This window comes from Notolepis coatsorum (genome assembly GCF_963971535.1).
Source record: "Notolepis coatsorum genome assembly, chromosome: 5".
NCBI classification, from domain to species: domain Eukaryota; kingdom Metazoa; phylum Chordata; class Actinopteri; order Aulopiformes; family Paralepididae; genus Notolepis; species Notolepis coatsorum.
Window position 1 is genome coordinate 24662112 of NC_140169.1, and position 27015 is coordinate 24689126.

At 47.9% G+C, this 27015-nt stretch overlaps 1 protein-coding gene across 1 annotated transcript in view; it reads left to right on the forward strand.

Moving 5' to 3' along the window:
- The window catches only part of trpm2 (transient receptor potential cation channel, subfamily M, member 2), a gene marked incomplete at both ends in the record, with an annotated part of 128178 nt that overhangs the window by 32495 nt on the left and 68668 nt on the right, over window positions 1–27015 (forward strand). The window contains 6 exons of the mRNA XM_084314042.1: window positions 2772–2833; window positions 3316–3516; window positions 4597–4699; window positions 7261–7382; window positions 15407–15723; window positions 21647–21815. Coding sequence (XP_084170168.1) covers window positions 2772–2833; window positions 3316–3516; window positions 4597–4699; window positions 7261–7382; window positions 15407–15723; window positions 21647–21815 — 974 coding nt within the window. The remainder of the gene's footprint in view (window positions 1–2771; window positions 2834–3315; window positions 3517–4596; window positions 4700–7260; window positions 7383–15406; window positions 15724–21646; window positions 21816–27015) is intronic.

A 27015-nucleotide genomic window follows, 5' to 3' on the forward strand; every position in this document is an offset into this window, starting at 1 on the left:
TGAATTGCAGCCTCCCGTAGGTGCTCTTTAAGAGCGGTTTTGAATGTGGGTAGGGATTCACATTCCTTTACAGCTTTGGGTAGGGCGTTCCACATTGGTAAACAAACTACCCTCCCACTCAGGGCATTATGGGGTAGAACACATAGTAGCATACTACAAAAACCTAGGGGTCCACAAAGACGACTTCAAACTTGAAATGGTAACAACCGATGAGGTACTCAAAAAATTGAGCGCCCTCCAACCTAACAAGGCCACTGGCCATGACAACATCCCCTCCAAATTCCTCAGAGACGCAGCAGCCGCCATCACCCCAGTCATCACACACATAATAAACCTCTCTATAAAACAGGGGCACGTCCCCAAGGACTTCAAAATTGCGAGAGTGACCCCTCTGCACAAAAAGGGCAGCAAATTAGACCCAGGCAACTACCGCCCTGTTTCTATTCTTACCTCCACCTCGAAAGTCATGGAGAAAATAGTCTACGAACAGGTCGAAAAGTACCTGGCGGAAAAAAATCGAATCTACGAATTCCAATCGGGCTTCAGAACGTCCCACTCCACTGACACATGCCTCCTCTATTTGAACGACCACATCAAACAAGAGGTGGACGCGGGCAAATACTGCGGCATGGTCATGCTGGACCTACAAAAGGCCTTCGACACTGTCAATCACTCCATTCTAATGGACAAGCTAAAAGCAATTGGTTTTGATAGCTTATCGGTGAGCTGGATGCAATCCTACCTGGAGGGGAGAGAACAGATGGTACAGGTAAACGGTACTCTATCCCCCCCCTCACAGTGAGCTGTGGTGTTCCACAAGGAAGCATACTAGGACCGCTACTCTTCCTAATTTATGCAAATGACATGTCGTCAGCCTGTGACTGCAACTTGTTCCTGTTTGCGGACGACTCAGCCCTGCTGGTCTCTGACAAGAACAAGTTGCAGGTTGAAAAAACCCTCAGCTCGGAACTAGGCAAAATCTGCATATGGCTCGCTGATAACAAACTATCATTACACATGGGCAAAACAGAGTCCATTCTCTTCGGTTCAAATAACAAACTCAACAAGACCGATGGCTTCTCAGTTACAGTGGGTGACAATATTGTCACAAGGAAAGACGAAATTACCTACCTGGGTTCCATCCTAGAGGCAAATCTTTCCTGTGACAAAATGGCATCCAATGTAAAAAGTCAACCAACGAACTAGATTCCTGTACCGGATCTCCTCTCTGGTAAACAAGAATACCCTGAAGACTCTGGCAGGAGCACTCACTCAAGGGTACTATGACTATGCGTGCACCTCATGGTACCAAAGCACCTCAAAGGCGCTTAAAACAAAATTACAAACATCACAAAACAAACTGGTCAGACTACTACTTGACCCGTGTTTAGTCCCTTGTTTGAGCCGAATCTGGGTTTAACATGATTTGTTGAGCTTCCTCTGGTGTTGTGGTCGTGGTATTCACTGACCTTTGGGAAGTATTTTTACATGTACATGGGTACCTTAGTCGTATAGTGTATCTTGTAGAACAGGCCCATTGCAAGTTGCTGTACTCTGTCGTCTACTCTAAGCCATCCTAGGTTGTCAAAGTGGGCAGGGGTGAGGTGGGTTCTAGGGTAACGTCAAGCAGTAGTCTGACCAGTTTGTTTTGCGATGTTTGTAATCTTGTTTTTAGCGCCTTTGAGGTGCTTTGGTACCATGAGGTGCAAGCATAGTCGTAGTACCCTTGAATGAGTGGTCCTGCCAGAGTCTTCAGGGTATTCTTGTTTACCAGAGAGGAGATCCGGTACAAGAATCTAGTTCGTTGGTTGACTTTTTTTTATTACATTGGATGCCATCTTGTCACAGGAAAGATTTGCCTCTAGGATGAAACCCAGGTAGGTAATTTCATCTTTCCTTGTGACAATATTGTCACCCACTGTAACTGAGAAGCCGTCTGTCTTGCTGAGTTTGTTATTTGAATTTTAATAACTTGCACTGGCATCTGTTTCTGTATGAGGCCATTGTTGGTGATCTCCCACCTCATTGCTAGAGTGGAGCTGGACCTTATCATACTCACTTTGGTGATTGGCCTTTACACTTAAGGTTCCTAGAGTTTGCACTGAATTAGGAAAACCTGCTTTTAGTTTCTGTGCCCCAGAAACATGGAATGTTTTGCAATGCACTTTAAAACTCAACTCATTAGTATCTATTGGTCAGTTTATAGATTTAATAGCAAACCACTTCACCACAGTCTGCAGTTGTTTAAAAATTATTTTAAATGTTTCTGTCACTATATTGTTTTCTTTTTTTGTATGTATTATGTTTTGTATTTCTCAACATCATTGTAAATGAGAGCTTGCTCTCAATGATCCTTCGAGATTAAATTAAGATTGAATGAATGAATGAACATTACACTGCATTACATGACATTTGTCATTTTGTGGATGCTTTTATCTGAAGCAGCTGCTTTTACATGAGTACATAATACAGTACATTTATAGATGCAAAACACTTCACAGACAACATTTAATTAAATTGGCAATGCCACTAAGTCAATCAGCCATTCACTCACTCATAGTTAGCTGCTCTTCCCCCTAGTGGTGGCGCACACACATAGCATTTTTATTCATTCATGTGTCCTCATTAGTACGGGTGGTAGACCCAGTGAGAAGGGAACCCCTAACCTTGGGAATGTTTACTGCATTGTCTACCCGTTGAAATATTCAATGTCTACAAAATAAACACGTTTGTACAAATTACATGTCAAAGAATGTACGTCTGTCCTCCAGAGAGTGGTGTGACGATTCCTGTGGTGTGTGTGGTCCTGGACGGAGGCCCTGGTACTCTGGACGTGAGTCATCCACCTACAGTATATTGCCTTGTCTTCATTACCTATATTCATCCTGGCTGGGGCTAGCCACGGTATAGTATGGTATGGTTGGGTTTGTGTCTCCATTAGCTATATTCATCCTGGCTGGGGCTAGCCACGGTATAGTATGGCTAGTGGAGACAAGGCCACAGTCGGTCTGTCTGTCTTTTTGCGCCTCTCCCCTGTTGGTCTGTTTGGTTTTCATTTTCTCTCTGTGTGTATGTTCTCTCCTGTCTGTCTGTCTGTCTGTCTGTCTGTCTGTCTGTCTGTCTGTCTGTCTGTCTGTCTGTCTGTCTGTCTCTCTCTCTCTCTCTCTCTCTCTCTCTCTCTCTCTCTCTCTCTCTCTCTCTCTCTCTCTCTCTCTCTCTCTCTCTCTCTCTCTCTCTCTCTCTCTCTCTCTCTCTCTCTCTCTCTCTCTCTCTCTCTCTCTCTCTCTTTGCTCTCTCTCTCTTTGGTCTCCACAGACCATGTTCAATGCTATGCTGAACAGCACGCCGTGTGTGGTCCTGGAGGGTTCGGGGCGGATTGCAGACGTGGTGGCTCAGGTAGCGGGCCTGCCCCTGTCCAGAGTCACCCTGGCTCTCATCCACCAGCTGATGAGGAGGTTCTTTGGTTCTGAGTACGACAGCTTCTCTGACTTCAAGATCATAGAATGGACCAAGAAGGTAATGCTGATAATGATGTACTTTTTCAACAGACAGTGTCTAGATTCAACCACATACAATTACTATATGTGTAATGAGCATGTGTTTTAGTGGGTTGAGTCTACACGGTCCTCATTGCCGGCCTGGGTGGAATGAGGACTGTGTTGACTCAACACACATGCTTATTCCACAAAAGATGTGTGTGGTTTTACTCTGTTCTTATTTCAAATCATTGAATCAATCTTTAAAGCCTACTGTACCTCATCCATTTTAAGAACCCTAAAAGAAGAGGATTTGTAAATGGTAAATTAAATGGATGCATTTATATAGCGCTTTTATCCAAAACGCTTTACAATTTGTTCCTCACATTTTACCCATTCACTCACACATTCACACACCAATGGCAGAGGAAACCAAGCAAGGTGCCAACCTGCTCATCAGGAGCAGTTAGGGGTTAAGTGACTTGCTCAAGGACGACTGCTCTACCTCCCGAGCCACTGTCGCCCCACAACAAGGACACTGGCTGCCCGGGAGGAGCGGGAATCGAACGGGGAACCTCCGGGTTACCAGACGACTGCTCTACCTCCTGAGCATTCCAGTCCACCCAAAAAGCACTTGCAGTGTCATGATCTTTTTGATATTGGTAGAAATGATTAACAATGGGCTATCAAGTATGCTAGTGAAAATCAGCAGGACCCGAAGCCATGTCTCTGAAAAACACTATTTAAATATATCTATTGTGAATTACATTTTGAAACAGGAAACCGTTTGGAAGGTGTTACCTGTGATGTCTAGAGATGTGGTTTTGGCCCTTGAGCACAATTTCTACTTTCAGTGTCTCATAAACCAAAACAAGCAGGGGTGTGTGAGCAGCTGGTACTTCTGAATGGACTGAAATCACTCCAGATTGGATTCTGAGCATCTTATTCTCAAAGTCTCAAAATGATGTAAGATATTAGACTTGCTAGGCGTCATGCTTAGCTACACGTGGAGGCATGTAACTAGAGCTCATGCAAATTAGTATTAAAAACTACAGGCAGACACAGCCAACCTGTGGCCTGTTTCATTGACCTGAAACTGGGTGTTAATTCTCTGTGCCAGATTCAGGACATAATCAGGATGAGTCATTTGCTGACAGTGTTCAGAGTGAGCGAGGACAAGCATGGAGATGTGGACGTGGCTATTCTTCAAGCACTACTGAAAGGTAGGGGGACCTTTCTGCACACATTAAGGCTGACCATGGTTGACCTCAAATAGAAGAAGCTCTTTCAGTTCCTGGAGCAAAGATTTGTCACCGCCAGGTCTACAAGGATATGGCCTACAGTGCAGCATTGAACAGATAGAGAGACCAGATAGAGAGACCATATGGAGACCAGATAGACAGACCAGATAGGGAGGCCAGATAGAGAGATCAGATAGAGAGATCAGATAGAGTGACCAGATAGAGAGATCAGATAGAGACCAAATATAGAGATCAGATATAGAGATCAGATATAGAGATCATATAGAGAGATAAGATAGAGAGACCAGATAGAGAGACCAGATAGAGAGATCACATAGGGAAAGTGCTCTCAGTAAGTGTCATGTTCCCTCTCAGAAAACGTTGTGTAATATAAAAGTTGAAACCCTAGACCACTGTTTTTTCAGGTCTTAATGCAGACTGAGACTAAAAGATGCTTCAAGCTCATACCACCTCAAGTTAAGCTCAATAAGCCTAGACGTTATGAACGCTGTAATAAACCTGTACTGCTGATCCACCCACCGCTGGCCTGTATAGTTAATGACTTCTACATATAGATTCATTCAAATCATTCAAAGATCTTTCTGTCCATTTTTCCTGTAATTCCCAACCACGCTCCTGGCAAGGGAAGAGACAACAGTTGCTATGTGCAACACAATGGTTGCTATGTGCAACACAACGGTTGATATGTGGCCTAGGCCTTGCATGTGTTGTTCACTGTCTTCCAGTATGGCTGCTTTTAACCATTGGTAACCACTTTAAAAAGAAAAGGCCTGGCGCTCCAGTAGCACACCACATAGCGCGCTGAGTCGCGAAGCGGTCGTCCCGGGTTCGTTTCCCAGTCCCGGCGACCATTTGCCGCATGTCTTCCCTACCTCTCCTCCCGTTCTCCCCCTCTCCCTCTATCGGTCCTGCGTGGCCAGAAAAAGCTGAAAATGCTATAAATAAAAGTTTTAAAAAAAAATCCTAATTTCTGTGCAGTGGTAGAGTAGGTAAAACACTGAGCATGATATTATTGTTCGACTGTGACCTGTTTACAAGATACAGTAATAAGACACCAAATTATTACATTCTTGTTGATTATTTCTCATACAGTATCAACACATAGCAACAGTTGTCTCTTACATTGCCATGTACAAAACAATGGTTGCTATGCTACAGGCATTCGTGTGGAAGACAGAGAACTACACAAACATTCCATGCAAGGTCCTCTATTATCAATGTCCAATTGCATTATTTGAACCTCTGCCCCCTGTTTATATTACATTTCAGTCTTTGACCCTCAAAGTCCTTGGGCACCGCTGTGTCTTACCAACAGTGATGCTACAGATTACTTAATTCAGATCAGATTACTCTGATTATTACTGATGACTGATTACTCCTTTAAAAAGTAATCTAGTTACTTTACTGATTACTCGATTATCAAAGTAACTTAGTTACTTTGAAAGTAACTAGGTTACTAAGTCGTCGCCGTCCCCCCTGTGCCTGCCACAACATAAGAATGACAACATTTTTTATTTATTTTTTTAATAATGCTTTATTGAAAGTGCATAATGTCATAAATCATGATTGGCTGCTCAGACAGGTCATCATGAGACGTCATCAGCCATCAGGCCATATAAGGTTGCAGCTGTTCACTGCTCAGGCACTCCATCCATTCTGAGACAACGGACTCAGTGCATTGCAAGTCGCACGTAACAGGAATCTCTCTCACTCTCACTCTTTCTCAAGTAGCCAAATTACACTATAAAACTAACTGGATAGTTGATTTAACTTCATGCTGAAGCTATTCTAAAATCAGCTATAAGCATAAACATGTGTGTGTGGCTGTGTGCGTACGTGCGCGAGCGCACATCCCATCTCCGGTTAAAAACTGGCCCCTGTAAATGTCAAAATCCCCCCGCCCAACCCCCTCCAATGTACAGTTTCATCCGCTTCGGATATATATTTTTTTATGATCTCTTTTCCTTAGACAGTACTGTATATTTGTATGTCTTGTATCGTATGTCATAAATGTCTTTGAATTGAAAATGGAGGACCTGTATGTAAACAAGACGAACGTTTTTTTCTGGTCTGCATCCTCTTAGCAGTTGTTTGTATTGAGCCGTGCTGTATTGTACCCATTCTGCAATATGTTAATAACGTTTTCAATCAATCAATCAAAAATAAAAATAGTATAGTATAAGACTGTATAAGATTGTATAAAATAGCAATGTACAGAAAGACCCAGTGCCCCATCCGTAGCTAACAGTGTATTGCACTACCTCAGGACCTAGCATGTCCTTCATGCTCTGTAAATAACTATGTACAAATACCGATATGCCCTACTATGTTACTTGTTTATTGCACAATATTGTTTTATTGGATTCTATTATATGTTGTTACTACTGTATTGCACATCGTTGCGGGCAAGACCACCCGCATTTCATTGTATACTTGTATGCCGTGACAAATAAAACTCTTGACTTGAAAACTCTTGACTTGAATCAATACCACATGACTATTGTATGTCCCTCACCTCCCAGCCTCCAGGAGCAGCGAGACCCTGGGCAGGGAGACCTCGGTGAGGCAGCTGGAGCTGGCTGTGGCCTGGAACCGCGTGGACATCGCTGAGACCGAGATCTTCACGGAGGAGAGCCAGTGGAAGGTGCTTCTCTCACCTAGTAGTAGTCAAGTCAGTGACGGCACAACGTGTTATCTGTTACAGTCGCCCGTCTGATATGGGCATGAAAATACCATTTCTATTAACCGGTCACAGTTTCATTTTCATTTCAAACCTTTATTTAAACTCGAAAGGCAACTGAGGTTGCCCTCTTTTATTACAGGCATTGTCAAGTGTACATACAGAAATAAGCAAAAAAAAAAGGCATATCAAATCATAACAATAACAAGGCGAGACAAAAGTTAGGATAACAAATCAATTAAAACACGTAAAACTTGATTGAGAAAGGTTGGAGATCCAAGGTTTAAAATTCTGAAACAGAGAGGATAATCTCAAATTTAAGGACTGTTGGAGTTCATTTCATAAACTAGAGGCATCATATCAAAATGCAGATTTACCATGTTCCGAGCAAACTCAAGGGAGTGGCTTGAGGAGTTATTGTATAACACTTAATTTATGGAGATAGAAGAAAACAACATATCAGCTGTGATACCTATCTTGGGCTATTGCTTCAACAAAATGGTAAATGGTGCATTTATATAGCGCTTTTATCCAAATCGCTTTACAATTTCTTCCTCATATTTGATCCATTCACTCACACATTCACACACCGACGGCAGAGGCAACCATGCAAGGTACCAACCTGCTCATCGGGAGCAGTTAGGGGTTATATTTCGTATTTGCATCGCGTCCCGCTCTGAGCCTTACGAGATACTCTGTGATACATATTGTATCTCCCACGAATAAAAAACACATGCACCCCACCTGTATGGGGCCCCGCCCCTAATGGTGGCCACCACCCATATAACCATGACTCTGGTCATGAAACACCCTTCCTCTGTTTTCGTCCCAGCGTATTGGATGCGTGCACTATACGAGTCTAGCGGAATGAAAAGATTTAGGAAGATTAATAATGTTGAGGGTTTACCGGAGAGTTGTTTTTCCCTGGATTCTCCGGAACTTGTTTCGGCGACGCATGAGACCTGTGCTGGTGGTTCCTCGGCTGACGACGACGGACCGAGGGGCAGCGTACAAGGTTTGGCTAACGGGTCGGCTTGTACAAAGGTGAGGTCTGTGTCGGTAGGCGTCAATGTCGGTGTTGGTCGTGCTGTGGAGTATGTTTCGGCACCAGGGCCGGGGCGGCTTGGCGATCGTTCCACTGTAGTGGGCGATGTCTTGGCGATCCTGGAACATGCTGTTGACGCTAATGCTAATGCTGTTGCTAATGCTAATGCTACTACTGCTTTTTCTGCTGACGCTGATGTTGACGCTGGAATGTCTAATAATCCCCGCTGCGGGTTTCCGCTTTTCCCTCCTCTTGCCAGCTTCATTGATGAAGGTCAGTCGGTGGTGGGTGGGGGGGGGTTCGCTGAGCTCTATTTACCTTTTTTACGGGTGAAGGGGCTGACGACGGGGTGCAGCCCGGGGGTGCCTTGGCTAAGTAGCCAGGTAGCTTCTTGTTTGTGCCCAGGCGGGGATGAACGACGTTCCGCCCGGCCGTTGCTTGATAGCATGTCGGCTCGGAGGGTGGCAGTATGGACGAATGAGTGGTATACTGCTGCAGGATGGCATTTAGCGGCGGCCAGTGTTGTGGCTCAGCTGGCTACTTTCCTATCCAAGATGGCGTCGGGTTGTAGGTCTTTGGGTCCGACCGACACTATGAACGTGATTCATGTTTGTGGTGTTATAGAGATCTTGACTCAGTCGCAAGCTATAACTGCGGGGAGGATTCGGATGCTATCGACCTTGGTTGTTAGGCATCTTTGGTTGGAGCAGTCTCCTCTTGGGGAAGAGGATAGGTTTTTTCTCCTCACGACTCCTTTTTCCACAGATAGTCTTTTTGGGCGTTCTGTGGAGGCGCAGGCGGTTTTTGATTCGGGTCCTACACCGCCTCACGCTGTGCAGCCAGGGGTGGGAGCACGATCTCGTCAACGACTGTGGCGAGATCCTCGACAGGCGGCCATGTTTCCCCCGCCAGTGGTGCCCTGGGTGGAGAATCGACAGGGTATCGCAAGGCCGACAGTCTTGGCGGCCGAGGGATCGGCCATTTTGGGTGATTTCGGGGTTGGTAAACCACCCCGTCGTCATTTTGCCGCGAGCAGCCCGCTCCCCGTTCAGTCCGCTTTCTGTTACCCTCAGAAGCGGGGCTCTGAGTGTTTTCCTTTGGCTGCGGGCCGCGAACCTTCTTTGAAGCGTATGCGGCCCCATTCTTCGCTTCTCATGGAGACAGGGGCTGACACCCAGTTGATGGCTGAGCCTGGGTCTGTCCGTGAGAATGTTCCGTCGTCGCGTGGTTCCTACACCGCAGGTTGTGGGTGGGTGGAACCTGGTGTTACAGCTGTCACTAGTTCCAGTGGTCAGCAGGGGGACTCGGTGCCTCTTCTGTTGAATGCTCAGCAGGGGTTACCCCAGCTTCGCCCTCGCCAGGCGGGGTGTCGCGCTGTTGCCTCCCACTCCCGTCAAACCGGCAGTGGTCTGCAAAGGAGAGGCTGGCGTGATTTGGGTGGTAGCAATATCACTGCAGGGCTTCGGCGTGTAGGAGCCCATGAGGTCCTCAGGCCTTGCGTGTCTGGCTGCGGAACGTCTCCTCAGCGTGTGCTAGAGGGGTGTTCAGGGGGTGAGTGTGTGTCCACAAGCTTGATGACCGCTCCTCCCGTATCAAACCGGCCCTTTCTGTCGGGGTCCTCCCTTGGTTGCTTTGCACGACGGGGGGGACCGGGCCAATTATCTGCTGTTCCTTGCGGCCCAGCGTCAGTTGACGGCGGGGGCGCTGTGGGATTATGTTCACATATGGCGACGGGAATGTCGCTTGAATCAGTGGATGAGGAGAACGTTAGAGGAGGGGCTGGTTTTGCAATTTGCGCGGCCCCATCCTCCGTTCTCGGGTTTGGTGCCGACCCTGTTGTCAGGGTCAGACGCAGTGACAGCCCTGGCCGACGAGATTCAATCTCTGTTGGCGAAGCAGGCCGTCGTTGTGGTCCCGAGAGAGGACGCAATGTCAGGCGTCTACTCCCGTTATTTTCTGGTGCCCAAGAAAACTGGGGGGGTCAGACCTATACTGAATCTGTCCGTGTTCAATTGGTTGATTGTAGCGAGACCGTTCAGGATGTTGACCGTCCGACTCCTTCTGCTTGCTGTCAGGAGGGGGGACTGGTTCACCTCCATAGACCTGAAGGATGCGTATTTTCACATACCCATTTACCCTCCTCACAGGAAATTCCTACGGTTCCTTTTTCAGGGCGTAGCGTACGAGTACCACAGAATGCCGTTCGGTTATTCTCTGGCTCCCTGCACATTCACCAAGTGCGTGGCGGCTGCTCTGGGGCCTTTACGTCGTCGGGGGATACGGGTCCTGTTTTATCTCGACGACATTCTGCTTCTCAGCTGTTCGGAGGAGGTTGCCAGGTCTCATACTCGGCTGGTGGTGGAATTCCTCACCAACCTGGGTTTTGCTGTGAATTGGAAGAAGAGTACCCCTCTTCCCAGTCAACAGGTGGAGTACTTGGGCTTGACATTGAGGTCGATGCCCATGCTTGCGACCCTCTCGGAGCAGCGTCGGAGGGTTCTCCGTCACGCGCTCGGGGGTTTCCGTCCGGGAGGGACGGTTACGGCGCGGCAGGTGATGCGCCTGCTAGGCCTTATGTCGGCGGCCCACACGGTGGTTCCTCTTGGCCTCCTTTTTATGAGGCGGATACAGAGGTGGTTTCTCTCTTTGAGAATAGATCCGGTGTGGGGCAAAGGGAGACGGTTGACGGTTCCTTTGTCGATATGGGGGGATCTCGCCCACTGGGGGAGGCTGGGTATCCTCTCCGCGGGGGTCCTCATGGGCAGCAGGGGCTCCCACGTCACGGTTTTCACCGACGCCTCTCTCACAGGTTGGGGAGGGGCGTTGCGGTTCCATGTTGTGGGGGGCAGCTGGACGGGTCATGCCGACCCGGCTGTCCTACATATCAATGTGTTGGAATTGAAGGCGGTTCTCCTGGTCCTCAAACGGCTCGGCCACCTGGTGGTAGGCAGAAACGTTTTGGTCAGGACGGACAATGTGACGGCGGCGGCGTATATCAACAGGCAGGGTGGGACTCGTTCCGCCCGCCTGCTCGGGGTGGCGCGCGAGCTGTTGCTATGGGCATCCCGCAGGCTGCGCAGTCTGCGGGCGCTCCACGTTCCTGGTACGGAGAATGTGGCGGCGGATGTAATTTCTCGGGGCGGTCCTCGTCACGACGAGTGGGAACTCCGCCCCGACATAGTCAGACAGATCTGGGATCGGTTCGGGGTGGCCTCAGTAGATCTGTTTGCGTGCCGACGTTCTCACAAGTGCCCCTTGTGGTTCTCGCTCAGGCGAGCGGATCGTCCCCCCTTGGGGGTGGATGCCTTCTCGACCTTTCCATGGCCGCCCGGGCTTCTGTACGCCTTCCCTCCTGTACAGCTGTTGAGTCAGCTGTTGGAGCGGATACGGAGGGAGCGCAGGACGGTGATCCTGGTCGCGCCGGACCGGGGCACGTCGGTGTGGTTCCCGGTCTTAATCCAGCTTCTGGTCGCTCCTCCTTGGGTCATTCCGTGGTCAGCGACGGCCCTCTCGCAGCACGACGGAGTGATTGTCCAGCCTCCGGTGTTGGGTCAACGCCTGGTGGTGTGGCTGGTGAGAGGGTGAGTCTGGAGAGGATGGATCCCGCGGTGGTTGATACCATCCGGTGTGCGCATGCTCCCTCCACTGTCGCGGTTTACGCGGGCAGGTGGCGTGCGTTCCAAGAATGGTGTAAGGGGGGGGGCTGGGACCCAGTCTCCTGTCCCCTGGATGCTGTTCTGGGTTATCTCCAGTCTCTTCTTGGTAGGCTGTCGGCTTCGACGGTGAGGGTATATGCGGCTGCTATATCCTCCTGTCATGAGGGTTTTGAGGGGACTGTTTTGTTCAGCCACCCTCTTGTGAAGCGTTTCCTGCTTGGCGCTCGACGCGTTAAGCCGGTGCGACGCTCCTTGGCTCCGACTTGGGATCTTCAATTGGTCCTCGGTCGGTTGTCCTTGGCCCCGTTTGAGCCGCTCGAGCAGGCGCCGTTGGGACGGCTGTCTTTCAAGACCGCGTTCCTACTGGCTGTCACTTCCGCTAAACGCGTGGGTGAGCTCTGTGCTCTCTCGGTACGTCCAGAGTGCCTGTCTTTTCGGACCGATTGCGGTGCCACTCTGCGACCTAATCCTGCTTTCGTGCCTAAAAATATCCGGAGTTCCTTCCGCTCCCGGGATATTGTGGTTCAGGCTTTTCGTCCTCCTCCTCACACTAGTGAGTTAGATGCGGGCCTTCACCTGTCATGTCCAGTCCGTGCTTTGGGGATTTACCTCAGCCGTACTCAGGACTTCAGGGTTACCGACCAGCTTTTTGTCTGTTACGGTGGGGCTTGTGCTGGTAAGGCACTGTCGAAGCAGCGCCTGTCCCATTGGTTGTGCGAGGGTATTGCCCTCTGCTACACGTTGGCTGGGCGGGATCCCCCTGGGGGCGTCAGGGCGCACTCCACTCGTGGGGTGGCTGCTTCTGCCGCTCTCCTGGGTGGGGCCTCGGTGGAGGACATCTGTGCTGCGGCTTCATGGTCCTCACCGGGCCCCTTTGTAAGGTTTTACCTCATGGACATGACCGGGGGTTCTGTCTCCCAGGCGGTTCTGGGGTCTGTGGCCTTTCCTGCTTCCCGTTCTTTGGTCGGGTAGCAGGAGTGTGTAGGTTTGGGCCACAGTGTGTTGGGTCACACGTGGTTCCGCCTGTACGGTGTGTTCAAGGGGTTCTAGCTCTCTCTTGTTCGCATTCAGGTGGAGTTGACTGCGCCCCCCCTTCATTAGGAAGGATGGGGTGACAGGGCTCCCCGCACCCCTTGATGTGGGCTTACGGGTCCTCAGGGGGTACATCTGTCGGGTCTCGCGCCCGCTCTTCCCCATTATCTCGTAAGGCTCAGAGCGGGACGCGATGCAAATACGAAATATAACGAAAGGTTATGTAGATAACCTAGTTATATTAGTATTGGCTGAGCGTCCCGCTCTGCGCGCCCTGAGTTCCCTCTTGAGGGATCTTTTCCTGGGACGGGTTTTTGGCGAGGAAGGGTGTTTCATGACCAGAGTCATGGTTATATGGGTGGTGGCCACCATTAGGGGCGGGGCCCCATACAGGTGGGGTGCATGTGTTTTTTTATTCGTGGGAGATACAATATGTATCACAGAGTATCTCGTAAGGCTCAGAGCGGGACGCTCAACCAATACTAATATAACTAGGTTATCTACATAACCTTTCGTTAAGTGTCTTGCTCAAGGACGACTGCTCTACCTCCCAAGCCACTGTCGCCCCACAACAAGAGCCACAAATGTTTACCTGAAAGTTTGTGTTTCTGTCCTTTTATTCAATGGTTTAGGATTCAACAGTTTGTTGACACTTTAACAACCAGTTGCTCGGAGTTTGTCTTAGTGTGCTCAAGATAAGGACATACAAAAGTAAAACCTATAGTATTCCTATAACATTTTTTTTAATACGTACTATAGAGATTTACCATATAAATATGACATACAGTATATGGTTAACCATAGACTATCTATAGTGGAATATTATAGAAATGTATAGTGAACCACTATAGTTATATGGTTTATTTCATATTCTATAGTGATTCGCTATAGTATTTTTATAGTACCTTGTGTGTACAAAAACACAGGAGTATTGTAGTTTAACTATACAGTTGTTCATCATACCCCCTTCCAGGGGTGTAAAGTAATTGAGTAATTGTACTTCGTTATAATACTTAAGTACTGTTTTGGGGGATTTGTACTTTACTCAAGTATTATTAGGTTTGTATACTTGTACTTTTACTCAATTACATTTCAGAGGGAAAAAAACATACTTTTTGGACTCGGTCCAACTATTTTAATTAGTATATTTGTTTCTCTGGCCGAACTAACGCTAACTTTATTAATCCTGCGGCCGCACTTTATTTAAAAACAGCCAATCAAATCCCCATCAATGGAAAATTAACCCGCCCATACCCATGCTGATTGGTCCTTGTGCAAGACTAGAAAGCAGGGATCTTTGATTAAACACCTGCTATCAGAAGAATAGAATAGTCAGTACTTAAGTACATTTAAAAGCAGAAACGTTTTTACTTTTACTCAAGTGTGTTTTTAGTAGAGGTGGGCATAGATTAATTTTTTTAATCTAGATTAATCTATCTGCAATCCTGGATTTAATCTAGATTAATCTAGATTAAAATGGCTAAAAAAAAAAAAAAAAAAAACTGCCGAAGGCATTCAAAATATGTGTGTTCTACCCAAATAATGACCAGAAGTAAGTCCTTACTTTTTCTTTCCTCCTTATGTTTCTCAGGCCAGGTGGCCCATTACACCATGAGCCCATCTCCCGTTTCCAAAATGCATTACAGACTGTTTGAAAAAGCTGTTTTGCTATGATAATTGGTAATGAAATATCAAAATAATGTTCAATAAGATGTACTTGTGTTTAATAAGTTGTTTTATTCAGAAGTTAACACAAATAAATAATATTACCAGTACAGTATCTAGCACACTCTCAGGAGCAAAACAGAAAGAAGCATTTCAAACTTGAACTATGTAACATGGCTTGACTCAATCAGTCCAATCTCTATTTCTTCTTCTTCCACCAGTCACTCAGGCAGACCAGCTTGTTTTATGTAGCGATGTCTACTTATAGTGCCTATAATATTTTTCTTGTTGGGTGCCAATGCAAATCAACTGCTCCAGTGGAGTTGCTCAGTGGCCAATGGTGTTAACTGTGGTTGTACTGGGCAGCTTCCAGGTGTGAATGGAACTGTGTGAATGTGAAGCAGGGCGTTCCTGAAAACGCCGTTAACGGCCCAGCTCTAGTTTTTAGCCAGATACTCTGACTTTTACTTGAGTACGATTTTGAGACAGTACCCATACTTTCACTTAAGTATAATGTCTGAGTACTTCTTACACCCCTGCCCCCTTCCATACAACAGCTGTTGCAGTATTTCCTCCTCTCCACCCTCTAGTCCAGTGATCTCCACCAGGCCATGTTCTCAGCCCTGGTGGGCGACAAGCCCCAGTTTGTCCGTCTGCTCCTGGAGAACGGCGTGTGTCTGAGGCAGTTCCTCCGCGAGGACAAGATGCTGCGGGAGCTCTACGGCCAGCTGTCCAGGTGCTGCTTCCTCAGCAAGCTGGCCAAGAGGGTCCAGAGTGACCGCCGGCGCAAGAGCCATGCCGCCGGAGTGGAGAGAGGGAGGGGCATCTCCATGACTCACGTCTCAGACGAGGTGCGCCACCTGCTGGGTCGCTTCACCAGACCCCTCTACCCACCGACCGCAATCCGGTACCGCCTTGACGTGCCCATGGAAGAGGCTTCTGTCACAGTGAGTAGCCTGGCAGAGGATAAACATACATATGTACATACTGTACATACTGTACATACATACATACACACACATACATACATACATACATACATACATACATACATACATACATACATACATACATACATACATACATACATACATACATACATAGCAGGGTGGATTATCCCTGCTTTATGGGAGTCGTTGTACACGGCCACCTGGTAGCGGGACGAGGCAGAACTGAGTCTAGCTGGATCCCCGACTGTAGGCCAGGAATGTTGAAGTGGAGGTCGAGCAGCAGGAGTGGATGGGGCCTAGGATTCACTGACCTAGGGATGGTACTCTGGTCCTTCTTGCCCTCCAGGGCAATCAGCAGTCGCTCCCCACACACCCACACTTCCCCCAATACTTCCTGAGCCCTCCCACACCTGATGGCAGTAAGATGGATGATGTATTCGCTCCCCAAAGCAGTACCCTTCCTTAATGACCTGTAGAGACCTTTAACAATGAACTATAGGCAGGGGGTGGGGAAAGGGTTAAATGAAATACACATTAACAGACACGCACACAGCGGTCCCATTAACTGTCCTTTACTGGAAGTCTGGTTCAATGTACAATTGTATTACTCAATTAGAAAAGCTATTCCCACACTGGGCACCTAGTGCTCTCGCTCTACAATACACATGGAGGAAAGTTATTCCCACAATGAAAGTTATTCCCACAATGAAAGTTATTCCCACGCTGAAAGTTATTCCCATGCTGAAAGTTATTCCCACGCTGAAAGTTATTCCCACACTGGGCACCTAGTGCTCTCACTCTATATTACAGACACAGTAAGAACCTCTTCCCTTTAAGGGTTATCTACTGCTCCGCTTCGTGGTAGGTGAGCACCAGGTAAAGAGTAAAGGAGTTCAATGGAAATTTTATAAAGAACCACACATTATTATTACACTCAAACAGATTGACAGTGGGCCCACATCAGCAAATAAAAGTCCTAGCTAAAGCCGGCTTGAAATGGTTGGGGCGCCCCTATACACTGCTGCCAGCGTCCGTTCAAAGAACAGTTTATCTTCGCTCCTAGAGAGCCTGCGCCACACAGTGAATTGTCTACCGATAACGTTTCAGCACTGTTACGACCCTGGCTCATGGGCACGCAACCTATGTGCAAACCAACACCAAAACCCTGTGCTCTAACTCAAAGTGCTACTATCTCAAGGAACTACTAATGTAACTGTAAACTAAGGTACTAATGCAACCCAACGGACAAGGACTAGAAGAATGTGACAGCTCTTCCTCCAAACACAGACACTGCATGTGTGTTACTAGGGCTGCCTTTAAAGCTCCCAGCAGGTAACCAATCAGCACTAATTGGCTAATTGGCAGCCCTCACCTGCCTGCACAGTCACACAGGAGTGATCAGCTCCTGGTACGTAACACCTCCCCCACCAAACTGGTTGCCCCAGAGGCAACCACCACACAACAACCCATAAACTAAAACAAAACAAAAAAAACCACTGTGACCCATTAGTTGTCAGGACCACTACCACAACAGCAATAGCGGATCGGCCCCTGTCGAACACGACCACCAACCATATCCATCCCACCTGGCACTGGCAGTTCAGGATACTGCAAACCGTGAACATCCAGAGTAGGATGTACCGCCTCAGGTACAGCCCCAGCGTACCGGGAACATGGCAGTACGACAGTCACAAAAACGTCTGGAACACCATCTAAAATGGCGTCACCCAAAATAACATTGTCCTGATCAAAATCAAAATGGCTGCCACTCAACAGACCAGGTCGCGAAGGCGGCTCCTGCCCCACAGGACACAGGTAACTAGGTTGACCATCACACCTAGTGCATGGCAGAGAATCAGTGTGGACATGTGGATCAATATCAGAATCATCAACTGACATACTGGGACCACCCCTGCCCATAAGTGAAACATTAGGGACAATAGAGCTACCGTGGGAAGGCTGGCAGCCTAAGTCAGGCTTAGGAGCCTCTCCAACTAGAACGGTGTCACATGAAACAACAGCACCTCTCATAGCATCCTTCCCACACTCATCCTCCAATTCGTTCGTGGCCTCAGCCACCGTACAGGCTGGGAAGACCTTGAGACACTGCGCTGCCATATCATCTCCTGTCACATGCTTCTCCGGCACGCAGGTCAACTCTGGTTCCACCACCGGGCCTAACACAAAGCCACAATCAAGAGAATCATTATGCAGAGGTACATCCACAGTGTGCTTTCCAAAATTCTCCACAGGTACACATTTTAATTCAACAAAGAACGTGTCACTAAGTGTAATGTCCCAAGTCGAAGTATCAACAACATCACATTTGTCCTTTGACATTTCTCGTGCCACAGCACACACAGGAAACACTCCTGGATGTTGCTGTGCCAGCTCATTAGAGACCTCAGAAACCACAGGAATGGGAGTTACAACCGGAGTAGCCAACACTTTGTCACCAGCCAAATCATTCCCTAGAATGAAGGACACCCCCTTTATGGGAATGTGAGAACATACCGCCACAACAACATTGCCTGATACTAAGGGAGAATTGAGCGTGACCTCATGCAAAGGTGCATCCACAAATCCACCCCCAAAGCCCCGAACAACGACACCGGAACGCACAGAAGAGTTTCCTGAAAACGGCAAAACCCCCTCCAGAATGAGGGACTGAAAAGCACCGGTATCTCTCCAAATTGTTATAGCCTGTTTGGACTCTAGTGCATTAGTCAGGGAAACAAATCCATTCATCATAAACCTTGAGGAACCCTCAAGCTCTTTATCCCCATCCCCATCTAACGTTGGCATAGGCGTTCTGCATATGGTTTCTACCAGAGCCACGGTTCTGACATTTTTCTGCTCAAGCACCGGGCACCCAGCAATAATATGACCAGGTTCCTTACAGTAGAAACAGATAATCCCTTCTGGGAATGCACCAGCAGAACCACCCCGCCTAGGAGGTGAAGTTAACTGACCAGCAGACACAGGTTTTGGGAAACGGCCCCCCTGAACAGGACGCCTATCCCCGGACTCCACACGGTAGTCCTCCAAAAACACAGACTTGTGTGTCAACACAAACTCATCAGCGAAGACAGCGGCGTCGCCTATCTTTGATACCGTACGCTCATTTAGATGTGTGGAAACGGTATCAGGAACACATCTTTTAAATTCCTCTAGGAGAATCAACTGCCTAAGCTGCTCTCTTGACTCTGCCTTCTGAGAAGTGCACCACCTGTCAAACAGGTTCTCCTTCTCCCTTCCAAATTCAACATAAGACTGCCCCTCCGACCTGCGATAACCTCTAAAACGCTGACGATAGGCCTCGGGGACCAACTCATAAGCCCTCAAAATGGAAGCTTTAACCAGCTCATAATCAGCGCTTTGTTCAAGGGACAGAGCAGTGTAGGCTTCTTGTGCCCTACCAACTAAAACACATTGCAGCAGCAGTGTCCAGGCGGTATCAGGCCACTTCAATGTGGTTGCCACCTGTTCAAAAAGGGGAAAATATCTTTCCACGTCTTTCTCAAAAAATGGTGGCACCATCCTAATATTCCTGCCTACATCAAACCCGGAACGTGACTCTGGATGCAGAGCACCCGCCTGCAAGACAGCATGCTTATAATCAAGCTCCTTCTGCGCACGCTCGTGCTCTAAGTCCTTCAAGTAACGCTCTTGTTGTAGCTGCCTTTCCTTAAGCTCACGCTCATGCTCACGCTCCTTCTGCGCACGCTCGTGCTCTCTCTCCTTAAGCTCACGCTCCTTAAGTTCACGCTCACTGTTAAACTCACGCTCATCTCTTCTCTCCTTAAGCTCACGCTCCTCTCTCCTCTCCTCACGCTCCCGCTCTAGCTGCCTTTCCTTAAACTCCAACTCCCTAATCCTCCACTCACCCTCTGCACCAGATAATAGCGGAGACACGTCAGACAATGGAGGCTCCTCCACCCTCGCCACAAGCACCTGCTCTCGAATGAGTAACACCCTTAAAGCACTCAAGGCAGTTGGCTTCAACCGTTTCTCACTGGGAGAAAGCTCCACCTTGTAGTGTACAGCAAGCTCCAGAAGCTGTTCTTTGGAAAACCTCTCCAACATGTCATGCGAAGGGAGATCAACAAAATCCCTAATGGAAGCCATCTTTCCTGCACCAGCGCCACAACCCGTTCACTTTAGAGTCACAAAAACTGCCAAAAGCACCCTAGCACACACACAACCTACCTAAAGAGCCACTAAAGAAACACTAAAGAACCACTAAAGAAACACTAAAGAACCACTGAAGAACGACTAAAGAACCACGACGAACCACTGAAGAACCATACAGAATGCCAAAACCACTAATAATAACCATAAAGGGACGCGGTGGCAATGTGTGCTACGGAGCGCACATTTCTAGGACGCAAAAAAAACATAAAAATAAAACACACCCACCCCAAATAGACGTGTCATACACGCAGGGTGTTAGGTGCTACCAGGTATGCTCACCAAACACTCAAACAAACAAAATAAATCCAACAAACAAATCCAAACAGGTGCGCCTTCTAACCTGATATGACTACATATGCTTCTATGTCTAAACTGCAGTCAAAACCGGCCCACCACATGTCTACCCTAAGAAACACTAAATCAAGCCCTACCACACTACCTGTGTTTTCTGGCCGCCCTAATCTACCTACCCTTAAACTAATGCCCTGTAGACCTAACTTTCTTCAACCACACCTGCTACCAGTCAAAGATCATATACCAATCATTTCATTGACCGCCCCAGGAGTACGTGGTGCACAGGACGCTAACCAACAACCAGAAAATAATGTCCCTATCTACATGTGGTGCCCACTAAACTATATATTTTAACAGCATAAGTAGTCACATCAAATTACAAACAAATACGGCATACTCACCTGTTTGATGAAATGGCTCAGCCCCCACGTTACACCATATGTAACAAACACCACCCAAACCATAATACCATGACACCCCGTGTAACACAAAAAAAAACCACCAAACAAAGTTCTAGGGGTAAAAGATCCCGGACGAGCGCCCAACTGTTACGACCCTGGCTCATGGGCACGCAACCTATGTGCAAACCAACACCAAAACCCCGTGCTCTAACTCAAAGTGCTACTATCTCAAGGAACTACTAATGTAACTGTAAACTAAGGTACTAATGCAACCCAACGGACAAGGACTAGAAGAATGTGACAGCTCTTCCTCCAAACACAGACACTGCATGTGTGTTACTAGGGCTGCCTTTAAAGCTCCCAGCAGGTAACCAATCAGCACTAATTGGCTAATTGGCAGCCCTCACCTGCCTGCACAGTCACACAGGAGTGATCAGCTCCTGGTACGTAACAAGCACTCAGAGCGCCGCTGTACTTATCCAAGATGGCGGGCCTACTCTCACCACGGGTGTTAAGATGGCCGTCGGGAGATCCCGCGAAAAACAGCCAGCGGGGCGGGGTAGACGCTGGGGCAGGTGAGCTGCTGGGGCAACGGCTTGGAGGGGCTGGAGCAGCGTGCAGTGTAGTGGCGTCCTCTGCTGGGCTGAAGAGGTGGGCCGACACGCGGACTAAACTGTGGTGCTCGCCTAAACAAAGCTAAGCTGTGGGTCGTGATGAACCCTCCTGCTATGACGCCTATACAGAGCTAACGCAAGGTGGACAATATCTACCACCGGTCTTTGGCGGTCGCTCGCCTGCTGGTTCATTCACAATGTCTCTGGCTCATTAGCCAAACGCTAAGCTACTGCATATACTTCTAGGATAACCCGTTGTGTAACTGAGTTTATCTGGCGCATTAACCAAACGCTAAACTACCGCATACTTCTAGGATAACCCGTTTTGTAACTGAGTTTATTCCTCGCGTGCTGAATCTCTGGCACTCTCGTTCCAGACGTCCTTCTTCCTCCGTGGAAACTGACGAGGAGGTCTCTCTGCTGTCCGAGCCCCGCCTCCAGCCCATTCTTCTTCACCTGATGTCCTCCCTCCCCGGCGCGACCACCAGCGCCCCTGCCGGCACCTGTATCCTGTCCCACCACGAAGCGTCAATGCCCAGGATGCGTGTATCCTTTCCGCAACGGAATTCGGTTTCCGGGTTCCTCTGATTGGCCGCGACCCCCACGTGACCCGCCCCCCTATCCACCGCTGCCGCGCGCGGCAGAGCGAGCGGCCGCAGACTGGCTCGCTTCCTCAATTTATACACATGGAAGTAATGACTGAATGAATGAATGAATGAAAACTTTATTTAACAGATTGCAGAATGGGTACAATACAGTACGGCTCAATACACACAATTGTTAAGGGGATGCAGACCTGAGAAAGACGTTTGTCTTGTTTACATCAGGGTCCCCCATTTTCAATTCATATAGAACGACTACGCCGTAACAAATCATTAAAAAAATATACCGTTAACTGGAATATGTTGTGCCTTTACACATATGTTGGATTATGTAATTGGTTTGTCATGACAAACAAATAAAAAAAATTACCCGCTGGCTACAACAACACTCAGTGACTGCATGTAGTCAGAGCCAGAGCTCAGCGATGCCGCTCGCGGCAGCACATTCTCGCCGCGGGCTGAGCTCTGGTGTCCGCTGGAGCAAGCCAGAGACAGCCGGCGATGCGATATTTTATTTGTTTGTCATGACAAACCAATTACATAATCCAACATATGTGTAAAGGCACAACATATTCCAGTTAACGGTATCTTTTTTTTTTTTTTTTTCCACTTTTTCTCCCATTTTCTATATTTTTCTCCCATCCCAATTTCGTATCATCCAATTCAACCCTCCCCTGTCATGAATGCTGTTTCTTGCCTCCCACAAGCCGGCTGCAATGTGGACTAAGTCATACATAGCACAAGTCCCCTCCGGTACTTGAGGTAACAGCAGTCGCATCTTTTCACCTGCGCAGCTCAATCTCTCAGTGGCGAGGAGTAACGCGTGGGAGGCTCACGCTGCCCCCGACACTTCCTGATTCTACTGCGCAGGCGCACCAACCGACCTGTAGGAGACGCGGTCCACAACGCCCAATCCCCACCCTTCAGTTTCCCTCCCCGTAATACGGCCAATGTGTATTACTGCGGACGACCAGCTAAACTGAAAACAATGTGGAGAGCTGGATTCGAACACGCGAACCCAGCGTCTCCACATTGGTGGCGAGTGCCTTGCCCACTACACCACCTAGCCGCCTGTAACGGTATCTTTTTTTAATGATTTGTTACGGCGCAATCAATACTTCCATGCATTCGGGACCTCCATGTTTTGGGGGTATTCATCAGACAAATCGGATCCGGGGATTCGGCTCCCATCAGTCGGGCAAGACCTGCGGGTTTTCAGCCTCTCTCCTCTCTCCTGGAGCTTAAGGGGGAGCTTAGTATTCCTGCCTCTGAGGAGGTGGCTACAACATCAACACACAGTGACTACATGCAGTCACTGTGTGTTGTTGTAGCCAGCGGGTAAATCGCGATTTTTTTTATTTGTTTGTCATGACAAACCAATTACATAATCCAACATATGTGTAAAGGCACAACATATTCCAGTTAACGGTATATTTTTTTAATGATTTGTTACGGCGTAGTCGTTCTATATGAATTGAAAATGGGGGACCCTGATGTAAACAAGACAAAAACGTCTTTCTCAGGTCTGCATCCCCTTAACAATTGTGTGTATTGAGCCGTACTGTATTGTACCCATTCTGCAATCTGTTAAATAAAGTTTTCATTCATTCATTCATTCATTCATTCAGTCAATACTTCGATGCGTATAAATTGAGGAAGCGAGCGAGTCCGCGGCCGCTCGCTCTGCCGCGCGTGGCAGCGGCAGAACGGTGGATAGGGGGGCGGGTCACGTGGGGGTCGCGGCCAATCAGAGGAACCCGGAAACCGAATTCCGTTGCGGAAAGGATACACGCGCCCAGGATAGGGAGAATCAGAGAGCAGCAAGTTAATAGTCAATGTCGGGGTAGGGAGAATCAAAGAGAGCTGCACGTTACGTGTCCATGTCCAGGTAGGGATGATCAAGAGCGCTCAACCGGTTACAACGTCCTCGTGAACAGAGGGAATGCAAAAGATTAGCGTTAGACATCCTGAATAATAGTCAGACATATTCAGGTGGCTACACATACATACAGGAAACATGGAAGAACACAAGATGGCAAGATACAACGTCAGGAGAGCAGTAATAGAGGCAAAACGGCGTTACAGGGATAAAGTTGAACTTCAGTTTGAACAGGCTGACTCTAGAGGCATGTGGCAGGGCCTCAGAACAATGACAGACTACAAAGGCACCCCCCTCAAACTGAACAGTGACATCTCCTTAGCAAATGATCTCAATTCCTTCTATGCGAGGTTTGAGGCTGTGAATAACAACACCAGCCTACAAACCACGGCAATGGGGGGGGGGGGGGGGGTCTGCTGATGGAGACTCAGTGTTCAGGGTAACAGAGCATGAGGTGAGACGGATCTTTAAAAAAGTGAATATCAGGAAGGCAGCAGGACCGGACGGCATCCCCGGCCGTGTCCTAAAAGTCTGTGCCGACCAGCTGGCCCCGGTATTCACTGACATCTTCAACCTGTCCTTGGAACAGGCTGTCATCCCCACCTGTCTGAAGAAGTCCACCATCATCCCTGTACCCAAAAAATCTACGCCCGCTTGCCTCAACGACTACCGCCCTGTAGCCCTCACCTCCATAGCCATGAAGTGCTTTGAGAAGCTAGTGAAGGGCTACATCTGTTCCTCCCTCCCCATCAACCTGGACCCTCTGCAATTTGCATATCGCCCCAACAGGTCCACGGAGGACGCCATAGCCCATGTGCTGCACACAGCAGCATCACACCTGGACAAGAGGCAGGGGAACTATGTGAGAATGCTGTTCATCGACTACAGCTCAGCATTCAATACCATAGTCCCCTCCAAACTCATAGCCAAGCTCAGGGACCTGGGCTTGAACTATGACCTCTGCCAGTGGGTCTTGGACTTCCTGACGGGCAGACCCCAGGTGGTAAGAGCCGGCAACTGCACCTCCTCATCCATCACGCTCAACATAGGGGCCCCCCAGGGCTGTGTTCTGAGCCCCCTCCTCTACTCCCTGTACACACATGACTGCGTAGCACAGCGGAACAACAACACCATCATCAAATTTGCTGATGACACAGTAGTGGTGGGCCTGATCTCTGCCAACGACGAAAGGGCCTACCTGGAAGAGGTAGAGAACCTGTCACAGTGGTGTCAGGAGAACTGCCTCTCCCTGAACGTCAGCAAAACAAAAGAGATGATTGTGGACTTCAGGAGGTCGGGGGTCAAAGACTACAGCCCCCTCAGCATCGACGGGGCACCGGTTGAGAGAGTAAAAAGTTTCAAGTACCTCGGAGCCCACATATCCGAGGACTTGACATGGACCACACACATTGACAGTGTTGTGAAGAAGGCACGACAACGCCTCTACTTCCTCAGGCGCCTAAGGAAGTTCCAAGTCAGTCAGAAGATCCTTAGGAACTTCTACTCATGTACAATAGAGAGCATCCTGACCGGCAACATCACCTCCTGGTTTGGGAATAGCACTGCACAAGACCGTAGCAGACTACAAAGAGTGACACGTTCAGCCGAACGCACAATTGGAGGGGGGCTTCCCACCCTCCAGAACATTTACAACAAGCGGTGCAAGGGGAAGGCTAAGAGAATTATTAAGGACTCGAGCCACCCGAACAACTGCCTCTTTGAACTGCTGCGGTCAGGCAAGCGATACTGGAGTCTTAAGGCGAGCACAGAAAGACTCAGAAGAAGCTTCTATCCCCAGGCCATCAGGCTGCTAAACGAACAATAATCACTATGCAACAACCATCAAATGCACACAGCACACACACCCACACGCACACACTCACTCAAACAAACAACACACTGCAGCACCCACTCTCCACACTTTAGATCACACAAACACACTTACACTTTATATTTATTGATAAAGGATTTGCACTACAACTCGTACACCTACTGTGAATTGTACCTAAATTGCACCTCGTCCCATTTCTCCATTTCTGCCTTGCACTATATAGTATTGTATATTAGTACACTGCACAGTATTGTATATTGTATGGTAACTACGTCTATTCTGCATCGAACATTGTACATATGTCTAAACTGAACACTGTGACCTCATTTTTTTACTTCTAATTTTACTATGTTATTTTATTTCATACTTATCTTGTCTTGCACAGTCTCTGGAGCGCAACAGTAAGAAGCATTTTGTATAAAAGTATTCTGTACTTCTGTATGACAACTATTAAAGAAACTTGAAACTTGAACTTGAAACATACACACACACATACATGCATACTTTCATACATACATACATACATACATACATACATACATACATACATACATACATACATACATACATACATACATACATACATACATACATACACACACACACACACACACACACACACACACACACACACACACACACACACACACACACACACACACACACACACACACACACACATACATACATACATACATACATACATACATACATACATACATACATACATACATACAGTGCCGTCTGGGAGAAATGTGAGGCCCTGTGTGAGATTTAAACGTGAGCCCACCCCCCCTAAAGGTAAAACAATAAAAAAAATAAAAAATGTTTTATATAATTTTTTTTTTTTTTATTAATACACTTTTTTTTTGCATACAGTCAACGTATTTTTAAATAATATCGCTGCCCGAGGCTGGGCATACAGTCAAAGTATTCTTAAATAATAGCGCTGCCCGAGGCTGGGCATATGATACAGTCAACGTATTCTTAAATAATAGCGCTACCCAAGGCTTAGTGGCAATGCACCTGTACAGTCGTTCACCTGGCAGTAACATGGAAAATGCATAAAACACCCCTGGAACCTGATAAACAAGCTTAAAGCCAGGTAAATTTTTCAAGCACGACATGCAGATTTGCAGTTTTGCCTTATTTGAATCGAACTCTATAAGCTTAGTACACACGTCACAAACTGCACGAGCACAGTGTGAGCAGACCCTTGCATGATGCAACACACCGAGTGAGAGAGATAGAGACAGAGAGAGACCGAGAGAGCGCGCGCGCGAGAGAGAGCGAGAGAGAGAGAGAGAGAGAGAGAGAGAGAGCAAGAGAGAGAGAGAGAGAGAGCAAGAGAGAGAGAGAGAGAGAGAGAGAGAGAGAGAGATCCACGGTGGGAACAGAATAGATTGCATTAAAAACTCACCCTAACGCAGAATC